Raw genomic sequence first — 15,550 nt, 5'->3', positions numbered from 1 at the left:
ATTTACTAGAGTATGAAAATTTGAACTCTCCGTGACTTTTCTGATAACATAACTGTATTCTGTGGCTTACTGTTCTTTAAGAATGTGGTCTGTCTAGTTTACTCTTCCCATTATGCTTCAGGGCAGTTTGTATTTTGGTCAAGGTGCACAACACATTTAAAAATACTTGTTTAAATCTAAAATATGTGTTTAATTTCCATAGCAGTAGGTTTGTGAGTGCCGATGCAAGTAGAATCCTTATCTAAAGTAAGTATAAGGCACATTGTGGTCCTTATTCTAACTTAATTTCCCCTGCTTAGTAACCATTAGTTTTTAAAATCCAGGGGTTTTCTGAACCCCTAACAACAAATATATAAATATTTATAAGGATAACACAAGTTACAAACGTTACCTTATTGTTCTCAGTAATTATACAGTCCTTGTCAACCAAAAAGTGAAATGTGATCAGACACACCATTCTTGGAATCCAAGTGACAGATGCCACCCAATACCACTTCTGTGGGTTTCTCATCAAATTCTCCCAGATGCTTGTCATACTGAGCCAACTGGTCTCTCTGGAATCCCTGGCTTTCACACAAGAATTCCTAAATTCCACTCAACACACTTGGAATCTTCTCCCAAACAACATTTTCTCTCGGATGCTTTCACTCAGAATCTACCGTGAGAATTTCAACCTCCTTTTGGTATTCCTCTGCCTTGGATTGCCACATGAATTCAAGCTATCATGGAACCTCTCAAGTACCCAGCCATGCCAGTAGAACACTACTGCCTCTCAGGCTGTATTAAGGTCAAATATATTTATTTAGTTTGTCCTTAACCAAGCAAAGGATCTCTAAACCTCAAGAAGGTTTGATAACTCCAGATGAACCATGAAGCAAGCACACCTCCACCCTGCCATAAAAATGTCAGGTGATTTATGTCTTTCCATTGATTTCTCAGCTTTCAATAGCAAAGGAAGTTTGGAAATTTTTGTGTTTTGCTAAGATTTTCCTGAAGGATAGAGGCTTGGTCTATTGTAATGGCACTTTGAGTCAGTGCAGATGTTCAATGGCCCAGAAGAGAGAGAAAATTATGGAGTACGTGACTTGTACCATTTAATTATGCCACTCCAAATTTTTGAGGTTTTTGTGCTGCTCTGCCATAAGAAGTTAGGTAATTATCATTGCTCAACCTCTGTGAAAATCAATGATTTTCTTACATTCAAGGTGCTGCCACTTGGGCTTAAAAATTCAAATTAAAGAGGCTTGCCAGTGACATCATTTTGTACCCCTATGCGAGTATGAGCAACAAGGAGTTGAAGTCGAGACAATCTGAATGGAGAAACTCAACTGTACAAACTGCAGCTGTGGCACTCGTCATTGACAGCACAATTCCAGTTCAGCGTTTCTGAACAGACAAATTATGCCTTTGTCAGAATTCAATTGTTGTATCATAGTGTTGATGAGTAATCGTGCTCATATGGCAGTACATCCATAGTCATGCAAGAACTTCATAAGTATATTCTGAAAACATGCTTCAGAAGTGTATTCTGAATACTTCAATGGTAGTCATGATGTGGAGATGCCGGCGTTGGACTGGGGTGAACACAGTAAGAAGTCTCACAACACCAGGTTAAAGTCCAACAGGTTTATTTGGTAGCAAATACCATAAGCTTTCGGAGCGCTGCTCCTTCGTCAGATGGAGTGGAAATGTGCTCTCAAACAGGGCACAGACACAAAATCAAGTTACAGAATACTGATTAGAATGCAAATCCCTAAAGCCAGCCAGGTCTTAAAGGTACAGACAATGTGGGTGGAGGGAGCATTAAACACAGGTTAAAGAGATGTGTATTGTCTCCAGACAGAACAGCTAGTGAGATTCTGCAAGCCCAGGAGGCAAGCTGTGGGGGTTACTGATAATGTGACATAAATCCAAGATCCCGGTTTAGGCTGTCCTCATGTGTGCGGAACTTGGCTATCAGTTTCTGCTCAGCGACTCTGCGCTGTCGTGTGTCGTGAAGGCCGCCTTGGAGAACGCTTACCTGAAGATCCAAGGCTGAATGCCCGTGACTGCTGAAGTGCTCCCCCACAGGAAGAGAACAGTCTTGCCTGGTGATTGTTGAGCAGTGTTCATTCATCCGTTGTCGTAGCGTCTGCATGGTTTCCCCAATGTACCATGCCTCGGGACATCCTTTCCTGCAGCATATCAGGTAGACAATGTTGGCCGAGTTGCAAGAGTAGGTACCGTGTACCTGGTGGATGGTATTCTCACGTGAGATGATGGCATCCGTGTCGATGATCTGGCACGTCTTCCAGAGGTTGCTGTGGCAGGGTTGTGTGGTGTCGTGGTCACTGTTCTCCTGAAGGCTGGGTGGTTTGCTGCGGACAATGGTCTGTTTGAGGTTGCGTGGTTATTTGAAGGCAAGAAGTGGGGGTGTGGGGATGGCCTTGGCGAGATGTTCGTCTTCATCAATGACGTGTTGAAGGCTCCGGAGGAGATGCCGTAGCTTCTCCGCTCCGGGGAAGGACTGGATGACGAAGGGTACTCTGTCCACCGTGTCCCGTGTTTGTCTTCTGAGGAGGTCGGTGCAGTTTTTCACTGTGGCGCGTCGGAACTGTTGATCGATGAGTTGAGCACCATATCCTGTTCTTATGAGGGCATCTTTCAGCGTCTGGAGGTGTCTGTTGCGATCCTCCTCATCCGAGCAGATCCTGTGTATTCGGAGGGCTTGTTCGTAGGGCATGGCTTCTTTAACGTGTTTAGGGTGGAAGCTGGAGAAGTGGAGCATCGTGAGGTTATCCATGGGCTTGCGGTACAGTGAGGTGCTGAGGTGACCGTCCTTAATGGAGATGCGTGTGTCCAAGAATGCAACCGATTCCGGAGAGTAGTCCACGGTGAGTCTGATGGTGGGATGGAACTTGTTGATGTCATCATATAGTTGTTTCAGTGATTGCTCACCATGACTCCAAAGGAAGAAAATATCATCGATGTATCTAGTGTATAGCATCGGTTGAAGGTCCTGTGCGGTGAAGACGTCTTGTTCGAACCTGTGCATGAAGATGTTGGCATATTCAGGTGCGAATTTGTGCTGGGCACGGTGGACAGAGTACCCTTCGTCGTTCAGTACTTCCCCGGAGCGGAGAAGCTACGGCATCTCCTCCGGAGCCTTCAACATGTCATTGATGAAGACGAACATCTCGCCAAGGCCATCCCCACACCCTCACTTCTTGCCTTCAAACAACCACGCAACCTCAAACAGACCATTGTCCGCAGCAAACTACCCAGCCTTCAGGAGAACAGTGACCACGACACCACACAACCCTGCAACAGCAACCTCTGCAAGAAGTGCCGGATCATCGACACGGATGCCATCATCTCACGTGAGAACACCATCCACCAGGTACACGGTACCTATTCTTGCAACTCCGCCAACATTGTCTACCTGATACGCTGCAGGAAAGGATGTCCCGAGGCATGGTACATTGGGGAAACCATTCAGACGCTACGACAACGGGTGAATGAACACCGCTCAACAATCACCAGGCAAGACTGTTCTCTTCCTGTGGGGGAGCACTTCAGCAGTCACGGGCATTCAGCCTTGGATCTTCAGGTAAGCGTTCTCCAAGGCGGCCTTCACGACACACGACAGCGCAGAGTCGCTGAGCAGATACTGATAGCCAAGTTCCGCACACATGAGGACGGCCTAAACTGGGATGTTGGATTTATGTCACATTATCAGTAACCCCCACAGCTTGCCTCCTGGGCTTGCAGAATCTCACTAGCTGTTCTGTCTGGAGACAATACACATCTCTTTAACCTGTATTTAATGCTCCCTCCACCCACATTGTTTGTACCTTTAAGACCTGGCTGGCTTTAGGGATTTGCATTCTAATCAGTATTCTGTAACTTGATTTTGTGTCTGTGCACTGTTTGAGAGCACATTTCCACTCCATCTGACGAAGGAGCAGCGCTCCGAAAGCTTATGGTATTTGCTACCAAATAAACCTGTTGGACTTTAACCTGGTGTTGTGAGACTTCTTACTTCAATGGTATCCAGCCCTCCTTTGAAATATTCACTGCTATTTTTTTCAATTATCTTTGCAGCACAGAATTTATTTCAACTGATAGACTAATTAGCTGATAACTGTTTTATTACACAAGTGAAATCCATAGCATGTGCTATTGAACTCCATTGATAGTTGTCAGCTGGCGGAGGCGCGGGGGGCGGGTGGGGGGAACTTGCATCTGATTATTTTAATGTTCCATTGCGCTGAATTGACAACAAATCTTGATAGGCACATGAATGCTATCCTGGTCACTTGTCTTTCCATCATCTTGAAATTTGAGTGGTTTTGCGGCATGGAAGGAAGCCATTGTGGTATCTATTTTTCAAATATTTTGATTGACAGCTAATGGAATACAGATCTCTGAATCCTGGATTCTTCCTAAAATTTACAAACCCAGTAAATGTTCATGTCTGTTGACATTTTATTAATTTAGTAACAATGATATTTACAAAGTAATGGAGAAATGTGACAAATGTGCAACTTCCCTGCACATTGCTATGAAGTTTGTGCATGTTTTAGGTGATTTAAAAAACACATTTAACCAGATCTCAAAATCATCTAAAATAAGGATAAGAATTGGGTTTCATTGTACTGATGCAAAACACACAATTTACTTTCTAAAACAAACCGATTTGGATGTTCAGGTTATCAAAATTCCTGTTTGAATGTTGCCTTGTGGTTACAGTGTGTTCTTGCTTTTCTGGTGTTTTTGATGTTTTCTCATTGCCTGAAGGTGATGAAGCAGACTTTTCATAAGTCATTTTCTTTAGAAATCAATATTATAGGGAATATCAGGAGAAAACATGTAAGAGTAATAGAATGGTTACAACACAGAAGGAGGTCATTTGGTCCGCAGTGTCCATACCAGCTTTCTGCAAGTGTCATTCACCTTGTCTTTTCTGCCCTACAATATTTTTCTTTTCAGATAATTATGCAATTTTGTTTCAATGGCCTTGATTGAATCTGCTTCCTCTACACTCTGGAAATCCCATACAAATCCTAAGTACTTGCTGCGTTTAAAAAAAAAGTTTTTCCTTGCGTCGCCATTGCCTCTTTTGCATGTCTCCTTAAATCTGTGGTTCTCGATCCTCCTCTCTATCCACCCTGGTCAGACCCTTCATAATTTGAACCTTCTTTCAAATTTCCTTTTAATACTTTTCTCTCAGCATAATTGCCCAGTTTCTCCAATTTGCCCACATTCCTGCACCATTTTCATGAATTATCTCTACACCTGCTCCGATGTTTTCACATCCTTCCTAAAGTGTGCTGCACCAACCTGGACATTGTATCCCAATTGTGGCTCAACCAGTCTTTTGAACAGCTTGTCATAACTTCCTTAGTATAGTGAATCAATTAATCTATTGGTGATACGTTTACTTGTCTAAAAGCTTGAAGATTGCAGAACAAAGGGATGGGGTCATGTTCTGTAGTAATTCCTGTATATGAATGACAGCAGGAGTTATTGTCGCAAGTTGTCATTTCAGCCCAATGAAGTAGCATAGCCCAGTTTGTGCCCTTGATTTTCAGGCTCTGGCCTTATTTGCATCCTTCCTTGTGAGAGCAACAATCTGCAGCTGTCTCAATCCCCCCTCTCTCACGCTCCTTTTCTAAACTCCTCTGCCATGTTACTTCTTTAAGAGCCATTTCAAAATTTATTTCTTCAGCCAAACTTTCAGACATCATTACTAATGTTCAAAATTTACGTCAGGTGTATTGTATTTTCAGAAGGTCTCTGGGTGTGGATAAATAGAGCCAGGAGTTTCCTGGCTGAGAAGTTTGAATACCATGACTGTAGAATTGGTTTTAGGAGGTCTTGTGGCATAGTGGTCGAGTCTCTCTTTCTGAGCCAGAAATTACAGTTTCAAGCCCCAGTTCTGGATGTGATAACCTTGGAACATGCATTCATATCATGCTCAAACAGGTTGATGATCAGCCTGTAAATCCTTCAAATGTGACCGATGGTAGGCAGTAAGAGTGGGAGGATTTCTTGGTCAGCCATACTTGAGAAGACAATGGAAAATCACTCCAGTACTTTGCCAAGCATTATCATGGATAAATGCAATGGAGGTTCATGGTTGCCAATGTCCTCTGGGCATGGTACCGGAAGGTGGGGAAAGAGAAAAGTTTTAAAGTTTATTTGTTAGTCAGCTTAAGGCTTACATTAACACTGCAATGAAGTTAATGTGAAATTCCCCTAGTCGCCACACTTCAGCGCCTGTTGGGGGTCAATGCAGCGAACCAACATGTCTTTCAGACTGTGGGAGGAAACCAGAGCACCCGGAGGAAACCCACCCAGACACTGGGAGAATGTGCAAACTCCACACAGACAGTGACCCAAGTTGGGAATCAAACCCAGGTCCCTGGTACTGTGAAGCAGCAGTGTTAACCACTGTGCCACCGTGCCGTCCCATGGTGGCACAGAATTGGTTTGATGCAGATGTTTCTGAACAGAAGATGCTTGAATATAGTCTTATGAAACTCTGGAGCTGCTTTAAATGGTTCCACACTGAATTTTATGGATGTATTGTGTCTCTTCGTTCAGCTCATGAGAATACTGCAGAAGCTCGGGTAGGATTTTATGCTGATAACTGACTGTGAGCTGAAAAAATCCCTAAGGCTGACTTTGATTCACAAGATTCCACCCCCCGCTGTAATTTTGAGGCAATCCAAAACACATCTGCCTTTGTCCAAACTCTCTCCAAGTCCTGTTCCCCTGTCGCCACCACTCCCATGCTTGTTAATCTAAATTATCTCCTGGTCAAGCAATGTCTGGACTTTAAAGTTCCCACCCTTGTTTTCCAATCTCTTATTGGCTTGTCCCTCCCTCTCTCTAACTTTCTCCAGCCGCAAACACTCAGAACATCCCTGCTCCTCTAATAATGGCGTCTTGTCATTTCCCAGTTATAATTGTTCTGCTGCTGGTGGTTATACCTTCAATTGTCTCTGCCCCAAGCTCTGGAATCCCTTCCTTACTCTTGCCTGCCTCTTTACCTGGCTTTCCTCCTTTAAGATGCTCCTCAAAATTTTATCTTTTGACCAAGCTTTTGGGATCTTGACTTATAACTCCACTGTGGCTTGATGTTTTTTGTTTCATAATGCTCCTGTTAAGTGCCTTGGATGTTTCATTTTGTTAAAGGCACCGTAACAATCATATCTTTGTTGTTAGGCAGCTAACTCTGGGATAGCTTCATAAGATACCTTGAGGCTAACCTAGTAGTCTTTAAGAAAATAGGTTAATCTGAGGGATACTTGGCTCTAAACCATCAAAACAAAATTGCTATTTTAAAAGATGAAGTGGAAAGACATAAATCTGCCTTCCTGTCATTTTTTCCAAATGGTTATCTCAATGGAAGGAAAAATGTGAACCTGTTCTTTAACTCCCAACTTCTCTTTCCAAAGGGCACCTGTGATTGTTATGTTTTCATTATTAGTGGCCGCATGCTGGAACCTTCCATAACTCTGACTCACTTACAAAGCCATGTTTTCTTGTATTGACAATTTTTGGCCTCTGAGGCATCTGGATATTAAGGGCAATTGCACTCTCATTGCTATCCCATCTGAAATTAATTCAGTAAAGTCTATGCATCAGTCCAGTGTTTTTCTTATTTTCTGGGCTGCCTCCAGTGAGTTTTTTTTAAAATAGGAGCAGGAGTAGGCCATCTAGCCCCTCGAGCCTGCCCCGCCATTCAATAAGATCATGGCTGATCTGACGTGGATCAGTACCACTTACCCGCCTGATCCCCATAACCCTTAATTCCCTTACCGATCAGGAATCCATCCATCCGCGCTTTAAACATATTCAGCGAGGTAGCCTCCACCACCTCAGTGGGCAGAGAATTCCAGAGATTCACCACCCTCTGGGAGAAGAAGTTCCTCCTCAACTCTGTCTTAAACCGACCCCCCTTTATTTTGAGGCTGTGTCCTCTAGTTTTAACTTCCTTACTAAGTGGAAAGAATCTCTCCGCCTCCACCCTATCCAGCCCCCGCATTATCTTATAAGTCTCCATAAGATCCCCCCTCATCCTTCTAAACTCCAACGAGTACAAACCCAATCTCCTCAGCCTCTCCTCATAATCCAAACCCCTCATCTCCGGTATCAACCTGGTGAACCTTCTCTGCACTCCCTCCAATGCCAATATATCCTTCCTCATATAAGGGGACCAATACTGCACACAGTATTCCAGCTGCGGCCTCACCAATGCCCTGTACAGGTGCATCAAGACATCCCTGCTTTTATATTCTATCCCCCTCGCGATATAGGCCAACATCCCATTTGCCTTCTTGATCACCTGTTGTACCTGCAGACTGGGCTTTTGCGTCTCATGCACAAGGACCCCCAGGTCCCTTTGCACGGTAGCATGTTTTAATTTGTTTCCATTGAGATAGTAATCCCATTTGTTATTATTTCCTCCAAAGTGTATAACCTCGCATTTGTCAACGTTATACTCCATTTGCCATATCCTCGCCCACTCACTCAGCCTGTCCAAATCTCTCTGCAGATCTTCTCCGTCCTCCACACGATTCACTTTTCCACTTATCTTTGTGTCGTCTGCAAACTTCGTTACCCTACACTCCGTCCCCTCCTCCAGATCATCTATATAAATGGTAAATAGTTGCAGCCCGAGTACCGATCCCTGCGGCACGCCACTAGTTACCTTCCTCCAACCGGAAAAACACCCATTTATTCCGACTCTTTGCTTCCTGTCGGATAGCCAGTCCCCAATCCACTTTAACACACTACCCCCAACTCCGTGTGCCCTAATCTTCTTCAGCAGCCTTTTATGGGGCACCTTATCAAACGCCTTTTGGAAATCCAGAAACACCGCATCCACCGGTTCTCCTCCATCAACCGCCCTAGTCACATCTTCATAAAAATCCAACATGTTCGTCAAGCACGTCTGCTTCCATTGTCCAGCACCTTTCACGACTGGATGTGGAAAGACTGCAGCAGAGCTAAGATTTGAACTGTTGGTTCTAGGAGCGCTAAGTTCTATCTATTGCACATTGCTTATGCCGTTTGTCACTCGGGAAGTCCTGCATTGTAGCTTCACCAAGTTGACACCACATGTTTAGTTATGCCTGGTGCTGCTCCTGACGTGCCCTCCAACACGCTTTATTGAATTAGGATTGCTGTGCCAGCTTGATGGTGTGGTGAAATGAGGGATATTCTGAGCCATGATGCAGCTTATGGTTGCGTACAATTCTACGGCTGATGATGATCCACAATGCCTCATCGGTGCCCAATGTAGAGTTGCTAGATCTGATTGCAGTCTATCTCATTTAGCACATTAGTAGTGCCACACAACATGATGGTGGAAATCCTCAATGTGAAGATGGGACTTGGTCTCCACAAAGATTGTGCAGTGGTCACTCCTATCAATGCTTTCATGGACAGATACATCAGTGACAGGTAGATTGGTGAGGATGGGGTTCAAGTAGGCTTTCCTTTGACAACCTGCTGCCAACCCATTCTACCAGATGTATCCTTTAGGACTCTGCCTGCTCGGTCAGTATTGGTGCTACTGAGCCACTCTTGATCGACATTGGAGCCCCCACCCAGAGTTCATTCTGTGGCCTTGCCACTTACAGTGCTTCTTTCAAGTGGTGTTCAACATGACATAGTACTGATTAATTAGCTGAGGTGGGAGAGGGGGCAGTAAGTGGTAACCAGCATGTTTGACTTGATGACAGGAATCATCATGGGATCCAGAGTTAATGTTGAGAACACCAAGGGCAACTACCTCCTGATTGTATACCACTGTGCCAACATCTCTGGTGGGTCTGTCCTCTTAGTTGGACAGCACATACCTGGGGATGGTAGTGTTGGTATCTGGGACATTCAGAAATATAATTCCATGAATAGTCTGTTGGATAGCACTCCCAATTTTAGCACAATCCTCCAGATGTTAACAGAGCTGGGTGTGTCATTGTTTCCAGTGCCTAGATTGATGTTGAGTGGTCAGTTCAATTTCATTCCTTTAATTGGATGTTGTCATGGTTTGATAGAACTGAATGCTTGCCAGGTGGGCCATTTTAGATAGGATTTAATAGTTGACCACATTGATGTGGGTCTGCAGACCAGATCAGGTAAGGACAGCAGATTTCACAGCATCTCTACAGTGCAGGAGGAGGCCATTTGGCTCAGTGAATCTGCACTGGCACACTGAAAAGACATTCTACCTTTGTACTTTCTTGTCAGATAGCAATCCAATTCCATTTTGAATACCATGATTGAATCTGCCTCCACCATCCTCCTCAGGAAGTTAATTCCAGACTCCAACACCCTTGGATGGAAAAAAAATCCTCTCATTACTTCCAGTTCTTTTGCTTATTTTTGAACTTGTGCCCTCTAGTTCTTGATGCTGTCTTGAGAAGGAACAGTTTCTTACCATTTATCCTGTCCCTACCACTTAAGAGCTTGAATACCTCTGTCAAGTCTCCTCTCGGCCACCTTTCCGTCAAGGAAAAACCTTTCCAACCTATCATAGCTACAGTTGTTTATCCCTGGAATTATTCTTGTGAATCTCCTGTGTGCACACTCCAATGCCTTTACATCCTTCCTCAAGTATGGCACCCAGACAGTGCTCCAGATGAGACCTAACCAATGTCTTCATCAAATTTATATTTGTTACCAAATATTAACCATATTAAAGAAGCTTTTTTCCAATTTACAGCAATCTACTTGGCAACTCAAAAAATGCACATCACAGGCCTTCCCTAAAGGGCATTAGTGAACTAGATGGGTTTTTACAACAATGGACAGTGGTTTCATGGTCACTACAACTGAGACTAGCTTTTTAATTCCAGATTTATTAATAATTGAATTTAAATCTTACCAGCTGTCATGGTGGGATTTGAACCGATGTAACTAGTCCAGTGACATTATCATGATAGCATTGCCTCCTCTTTTCTGGTTTGTTATAGTTCAGTTGCTCACCAATTCTATATTAAGGAATATTGAAGTTGATAAATGAGAACCAATGTTATTTGAAAGGTTTATAATTAGCATTAGATTTTATGCACAATATGTTCTTAAAAGTACAAAAGTTGTACGTTCTCTCATCGCTAAATTTGTTACTATTTGAATTTATGAAGACTTCTAGCATTCATTTCATGACAGTATTTTTGTATTCTATATTATTCTTTGTGTCACTGAAACAGGTTAAGTATGCAGAAATCAACGTTAAAAACCTCTGCTTTCAATACTTACACTTTCAATACTTAAGATTGCATTTCCACTCTTCCCATTTGTGCTCCATTATCTTTGGTGTCCTCCCTCCAAGGACTTATTCTTGCAGCACTGTTTCTCCCCGCCTCCTCCACCAATCCCTTTATCTACCTGCTGTCGCTTGCCAGTATCATCCAAAAGCACAGTTTTAGATTTCACATGTATGTTGACAACATGCAACTCTATCTCACCACCATGTTTCTCAACACCTCCACTGTTGCAAAATTATCAGAATGTTTATCCAACTTCCAGGACCAAATGAGCAGAAATTTCCTTCTGTTAAATATTGGGAAGACTGAAGCCATTGTTTTGAGACCAAAACTCTGCTGCCTGTGCCTTTAACTCACAGTAAGTCATAGTTACCATCACCCCCGTGCTTGCTGACCTACATTGTCTTCTCGTCAAGCAGCATCTTGATTTTAAAATTCTCATCCATTTCTCAAATCCCTCCATGACCTTTCTCTTCCCTATCTTTGCAATCTCCTCCTGCCTCTCAACTCTCTTGGATATCTACACACATCGCCTCTTGAGCAAATGTGATCTTAGCCCCTCCACCATTGGTATGTGTGCCTTCAACTGCCAAGGCTGGAAGCTCTGGAATTCCCTCTCTGCCTCTATCTCGCTTTCCTTCTTTCAGATACTCCTGAAAACCTACCTCTTTGCCCAAGCTGTTGGTCATCTGACCTAATATCTCTTTGCGGCTAAGTGTCATAGCATGTTTAATAATTTCCTTGTACCATGTCTTGGGATGTTTCAGTACGTTAAAAGTGATTTTAGAAGGATAAGTGTTTAGTGGCATTATTGTACTGAGCTTTAAGGAATGATCGGATACAAAACAACAGCACTGGGCCTCGCCCAGTTCATTGGCATTCATTAATTCAACTCAGCTTAAGCAATACTGAACCCGTAGCAGTTAAGTCAGCAGAGCTGTGCTCTCAGCCAACAAATAGAAGATCTTTTCAAAGGCACAGACAGCAATATTGTACTTAGTACCATGCAATATTCATTAGCTGGTTAAAATCAAAAACCATTTCCAGCTTAATGTACAAAATGAAAGGTGCTCAACTGAAGATGTTTTATTACTGATTATTTAAGTAGAGTTAGCTGTGCAATTCAAGGAAGCTAAACAAAATATGATGTAAAAAAAAATACAGATTCTATACTTGAATTAAGGTATAGTATTCAGGTCAACTGAGCAGGATGAATCTTGTGGAATCTGCAATAAAGAAATTGCAGTTGTGTATGAGAATAGGATTTATATGCATGAGGAATTTTCACCTCCTATCTGGCACTGGCTGTATGGGATGATGTCATCTTTTAGCTGATTGGCTGTTGAGCACCTAGTGAAGGGAGAAAGGGTAAAGATGCCGGAATAAGCCTCTGTTGTATTCATGGCGAGTATTTTGAGATGGGGACCTGAATTGATTGTTGAAAATTGACATAAACTTGGTCATGTGACCTATTGGGAGCTGCTTGCATGAGAGGAATTGACAGCATTTTTTAAAAAAAGGAATGAGACGGCTGATTTGCAAGAGGATCTGTGCCTGTAAGTTGCAGAATCTGGGTGGAAAAGGCAGAAAGCTAGTGACACAAAGTGGGAGGATGTGTAGGCTGGAGCACAGACAAAAGCAGCAGAAACAAGGATTTGCTTCACAAATGCATTTTGGCATTTAAAACAGGATTTGAAATGTCAGTAGAATAGAATGGTGTGCAGATTTATTCCAGTCTAGGTTGAAGTGCTTGATATATAGGACATCAAAGACTAGATTAATGCTACTTCACCAGGGTGGGTATTTTTTCATTTTCACTTTACAGTCACAATTGTCATGGAGATTGAAAATCATAGTAATGGTGATTGGTATTTTTCTTTAATGAAAACTAGAAATAACTGTATTCAATGTAACTTTAATATTTTTTGTGCATTTTTTTTTAAAAGACAAAAGCTTTGATGATGAAGAGTCTGTGGATGGAAACAGACCATCAGCCAGTTCTACATTTAAGGTATCTACGAAGAAAATGGGAAGTGCAAGCATGGGCGGCAAAAGATCAGCTTCTGCACCCGGATCTAAATCAGGTAATGTATGACTGATTTTTTAAAAAATTGAATTTAATAAAATGATTTGTCTTGCAAATACTGATTTAATTGGCATGATTACTAAACAGACCGTTTATATTTCATGTGGTTGATTGTTAAATGCTTCCGAAGCTCAGTTCAAGGGCAACTAGGGATTGGCAATAAATGCTGGCCCAGCCAGCAATGCCCACATCCCATGAATGAATAAAAAAAATTCTTGTGAAAAAAGATGAAAAAGCAAATAATCATCTGTTCGTTTTATTTTTCCAAAAATTTGTCCTTATATTTGAGTTATTTGAATACGCAGAGATGACTTTCCCATGGATAGATGTTTGAAAACATTGATTTTTAGTCTTGTTTGTAATGTTGTGTTTAGAAACTGTTAAGTTTACTAACGAGCAGCAAACTTGCTGAACCTTAAGATGTGTTGTCTGCTAAATTGTACTACTTGTACTAAATTAATAATGCAGTGTTGGCTAAAAAAGGAAAGAAAATGCAGGGGTATTATTTATTTAAAATGCTGCCCATTTCATGGATTTTTAAAAAAAATGTATATTTTCCTGTTGTTTCTTATGACTCTCGAGCAATGTTTCCCTCCTTACCAGGTCACATCAATGATTAATTCCAGACAGCACTTTTGTGTGTCTTGAGCAGTTGCACAGTAGGGAATGTTAAGCTTAACTCCAAACTGGCCTAAGGACCACTCTGGGCCCTATCGGCCCCATGCCAGTATACTGCAAGCTGGAAAATATGCATTGTGCCCAGAGTTAGCTGGCATCTGGATGATTTTTATAGCAAGACATGTGGACATTGGCACTCTAGAACCAGCCCACCCTGGTAAAGCATGTTTCAGATGTGCACATTTGCATGGTTTCCTTGGTCACCAAATCAAGTGTCCTTCAGTTGATGTGTTAAGCCTGTAACTATTGGGGAAGGAGTTTCAAAGAAGTCACGCCAAAAGTAAGCCACAGGAACAGTAGGTTTATTTGAAGGTCTGTACATCTCATGCTCTAGCCCTCGAGTGGCTGTAGGGGCAGTTTCCTGCGCAGGTCAGCTTACCCTTTAGGTCAACTGATCCGTCATCTTAAAAGGGCTATGCCCGCATGCATAATACTCCTCCCTTCTAAATAGCAACCCCCATCACAGTAAACTATTTACATACATGATCAAAATAGCAATCCCCACCCAGGAATACTAATTAACTATTTACACATTACAGACAGTAATAATATTCATTTGACATTTAATAGACATGATCAACCGGTATGCTGGGATAGGCCTTCAGTCCCTCTCCTGTGATCGTGGCTCCGATAATTCTTCCATGCACACCTCATCATTCACTATGACTGGTGTTCCTGAAGGTGTAGCCATATGTCTCTTGCTTCCTTCCACTAGTCCCTCTGCCTGTTCTGGCTGAACTGTCTCCATCTCTCTCTCGCTGATATCTCCATTCCTTGATCGGGTGCTCTCAGTAATTGGTCTGCATACCTATGCCACAGCAGTTCACCTTGCGTCTTCACAGTGTAGGACAGCGGTCCAGTTTTGGCCTGTATTACTGTCTGCTGGAACCCACTTCCTCTCTGGCACACAGTTCCTCACTAGGACTACTTCGTCCTTTTCAAAGATTCTCAGTTTTGCATGTTCGGCTTGTCGGTCCATCTGCCTCTCTTGACTCTTCTCTACCACTCGTGTGGTCTCTTCCAGCCTCAGTAAATAGAACATTGTCCGTAACAGCTGCTTCATCAATGACTTTCCCTCCGTCATAAGGTCAGAAGTGGGGATGTTCGCTGATGATTTTGCACAATGTTCAGCACCATTCATGACTCCTCAAATTCTGAGCAGTCCCCATGTTCAAATGCAACAAGACCTGGACATTATCTAGGCTTGGGTTGACAAGTGGCCAGTAACATTCACACCATGCAGATGCCAGGTAATGACCATCAGCAATAAGAGACACTCTAACCACTGCCCCTTGACATTCAGTGGTGTAACCATCACTGAATCCCCCACTATCAACGTCCTTGAGATTACCATTGACCAGAATCTCAACTGGACTCACCACATCAACACAGTGGCTACAAGTGCAGGTCAGAGGCTAGGAATACTGCAGCGAGTAACTCCCCTCCTGACTCTTCAAAGCCTATCTACCATCTACAAGGCACAAGTCGGGGTGGATGAAATACTCGCCACTTGCCTGGATGG

General features: G+C 42.8%; 1 protein-coding gene across 9 annotated transcripts in view; it reads left to right on the top strand.

The window, feature by feature from the left end:
* Positions 1 to 15,550, top strand: part of clasp2 (cytoplasmic linker associated protein 2) — a 463,341-nt gene that overhangs the window by 132,800 nt on the left and 314,991 nt on the right. For all 9 annotated transcript variants that reach the window (XM_078216563.1, XM_078216560.1, XM_078216559.1 and 6 more), the window contains exon 8: positions 13,211 to 13,348. In XM_078216563.1, the coding sequence (XP_078072689.1) occupies positions 13,211 to 13,348 (138 nt within the window). The remainder of the gene's footprint in view (positions 1 to 13,210; positions 13,349 to 15,550) is intronic.

The sequence above is a fragment of the Mustelus asterias genome, chromosome 7 (genome assembly GCF_964213995.1).
Source record: "Mustelus asterias chromosome 7, sMusAst1.hap1.1, whole genome shotgun sequence".
Taxonomy (NCBI): Eukaryota; Metazoa; Chordata; class Chondrichthyes; order Carcharhiniformes; family Triakidae; genus Mustelus; species Mustelus asterias.
The sequence above is the reverse complement of the archived record's forward strand: the minus strand, read 5'-3'. Positions and strand labels throughout refer to the sequence as shown.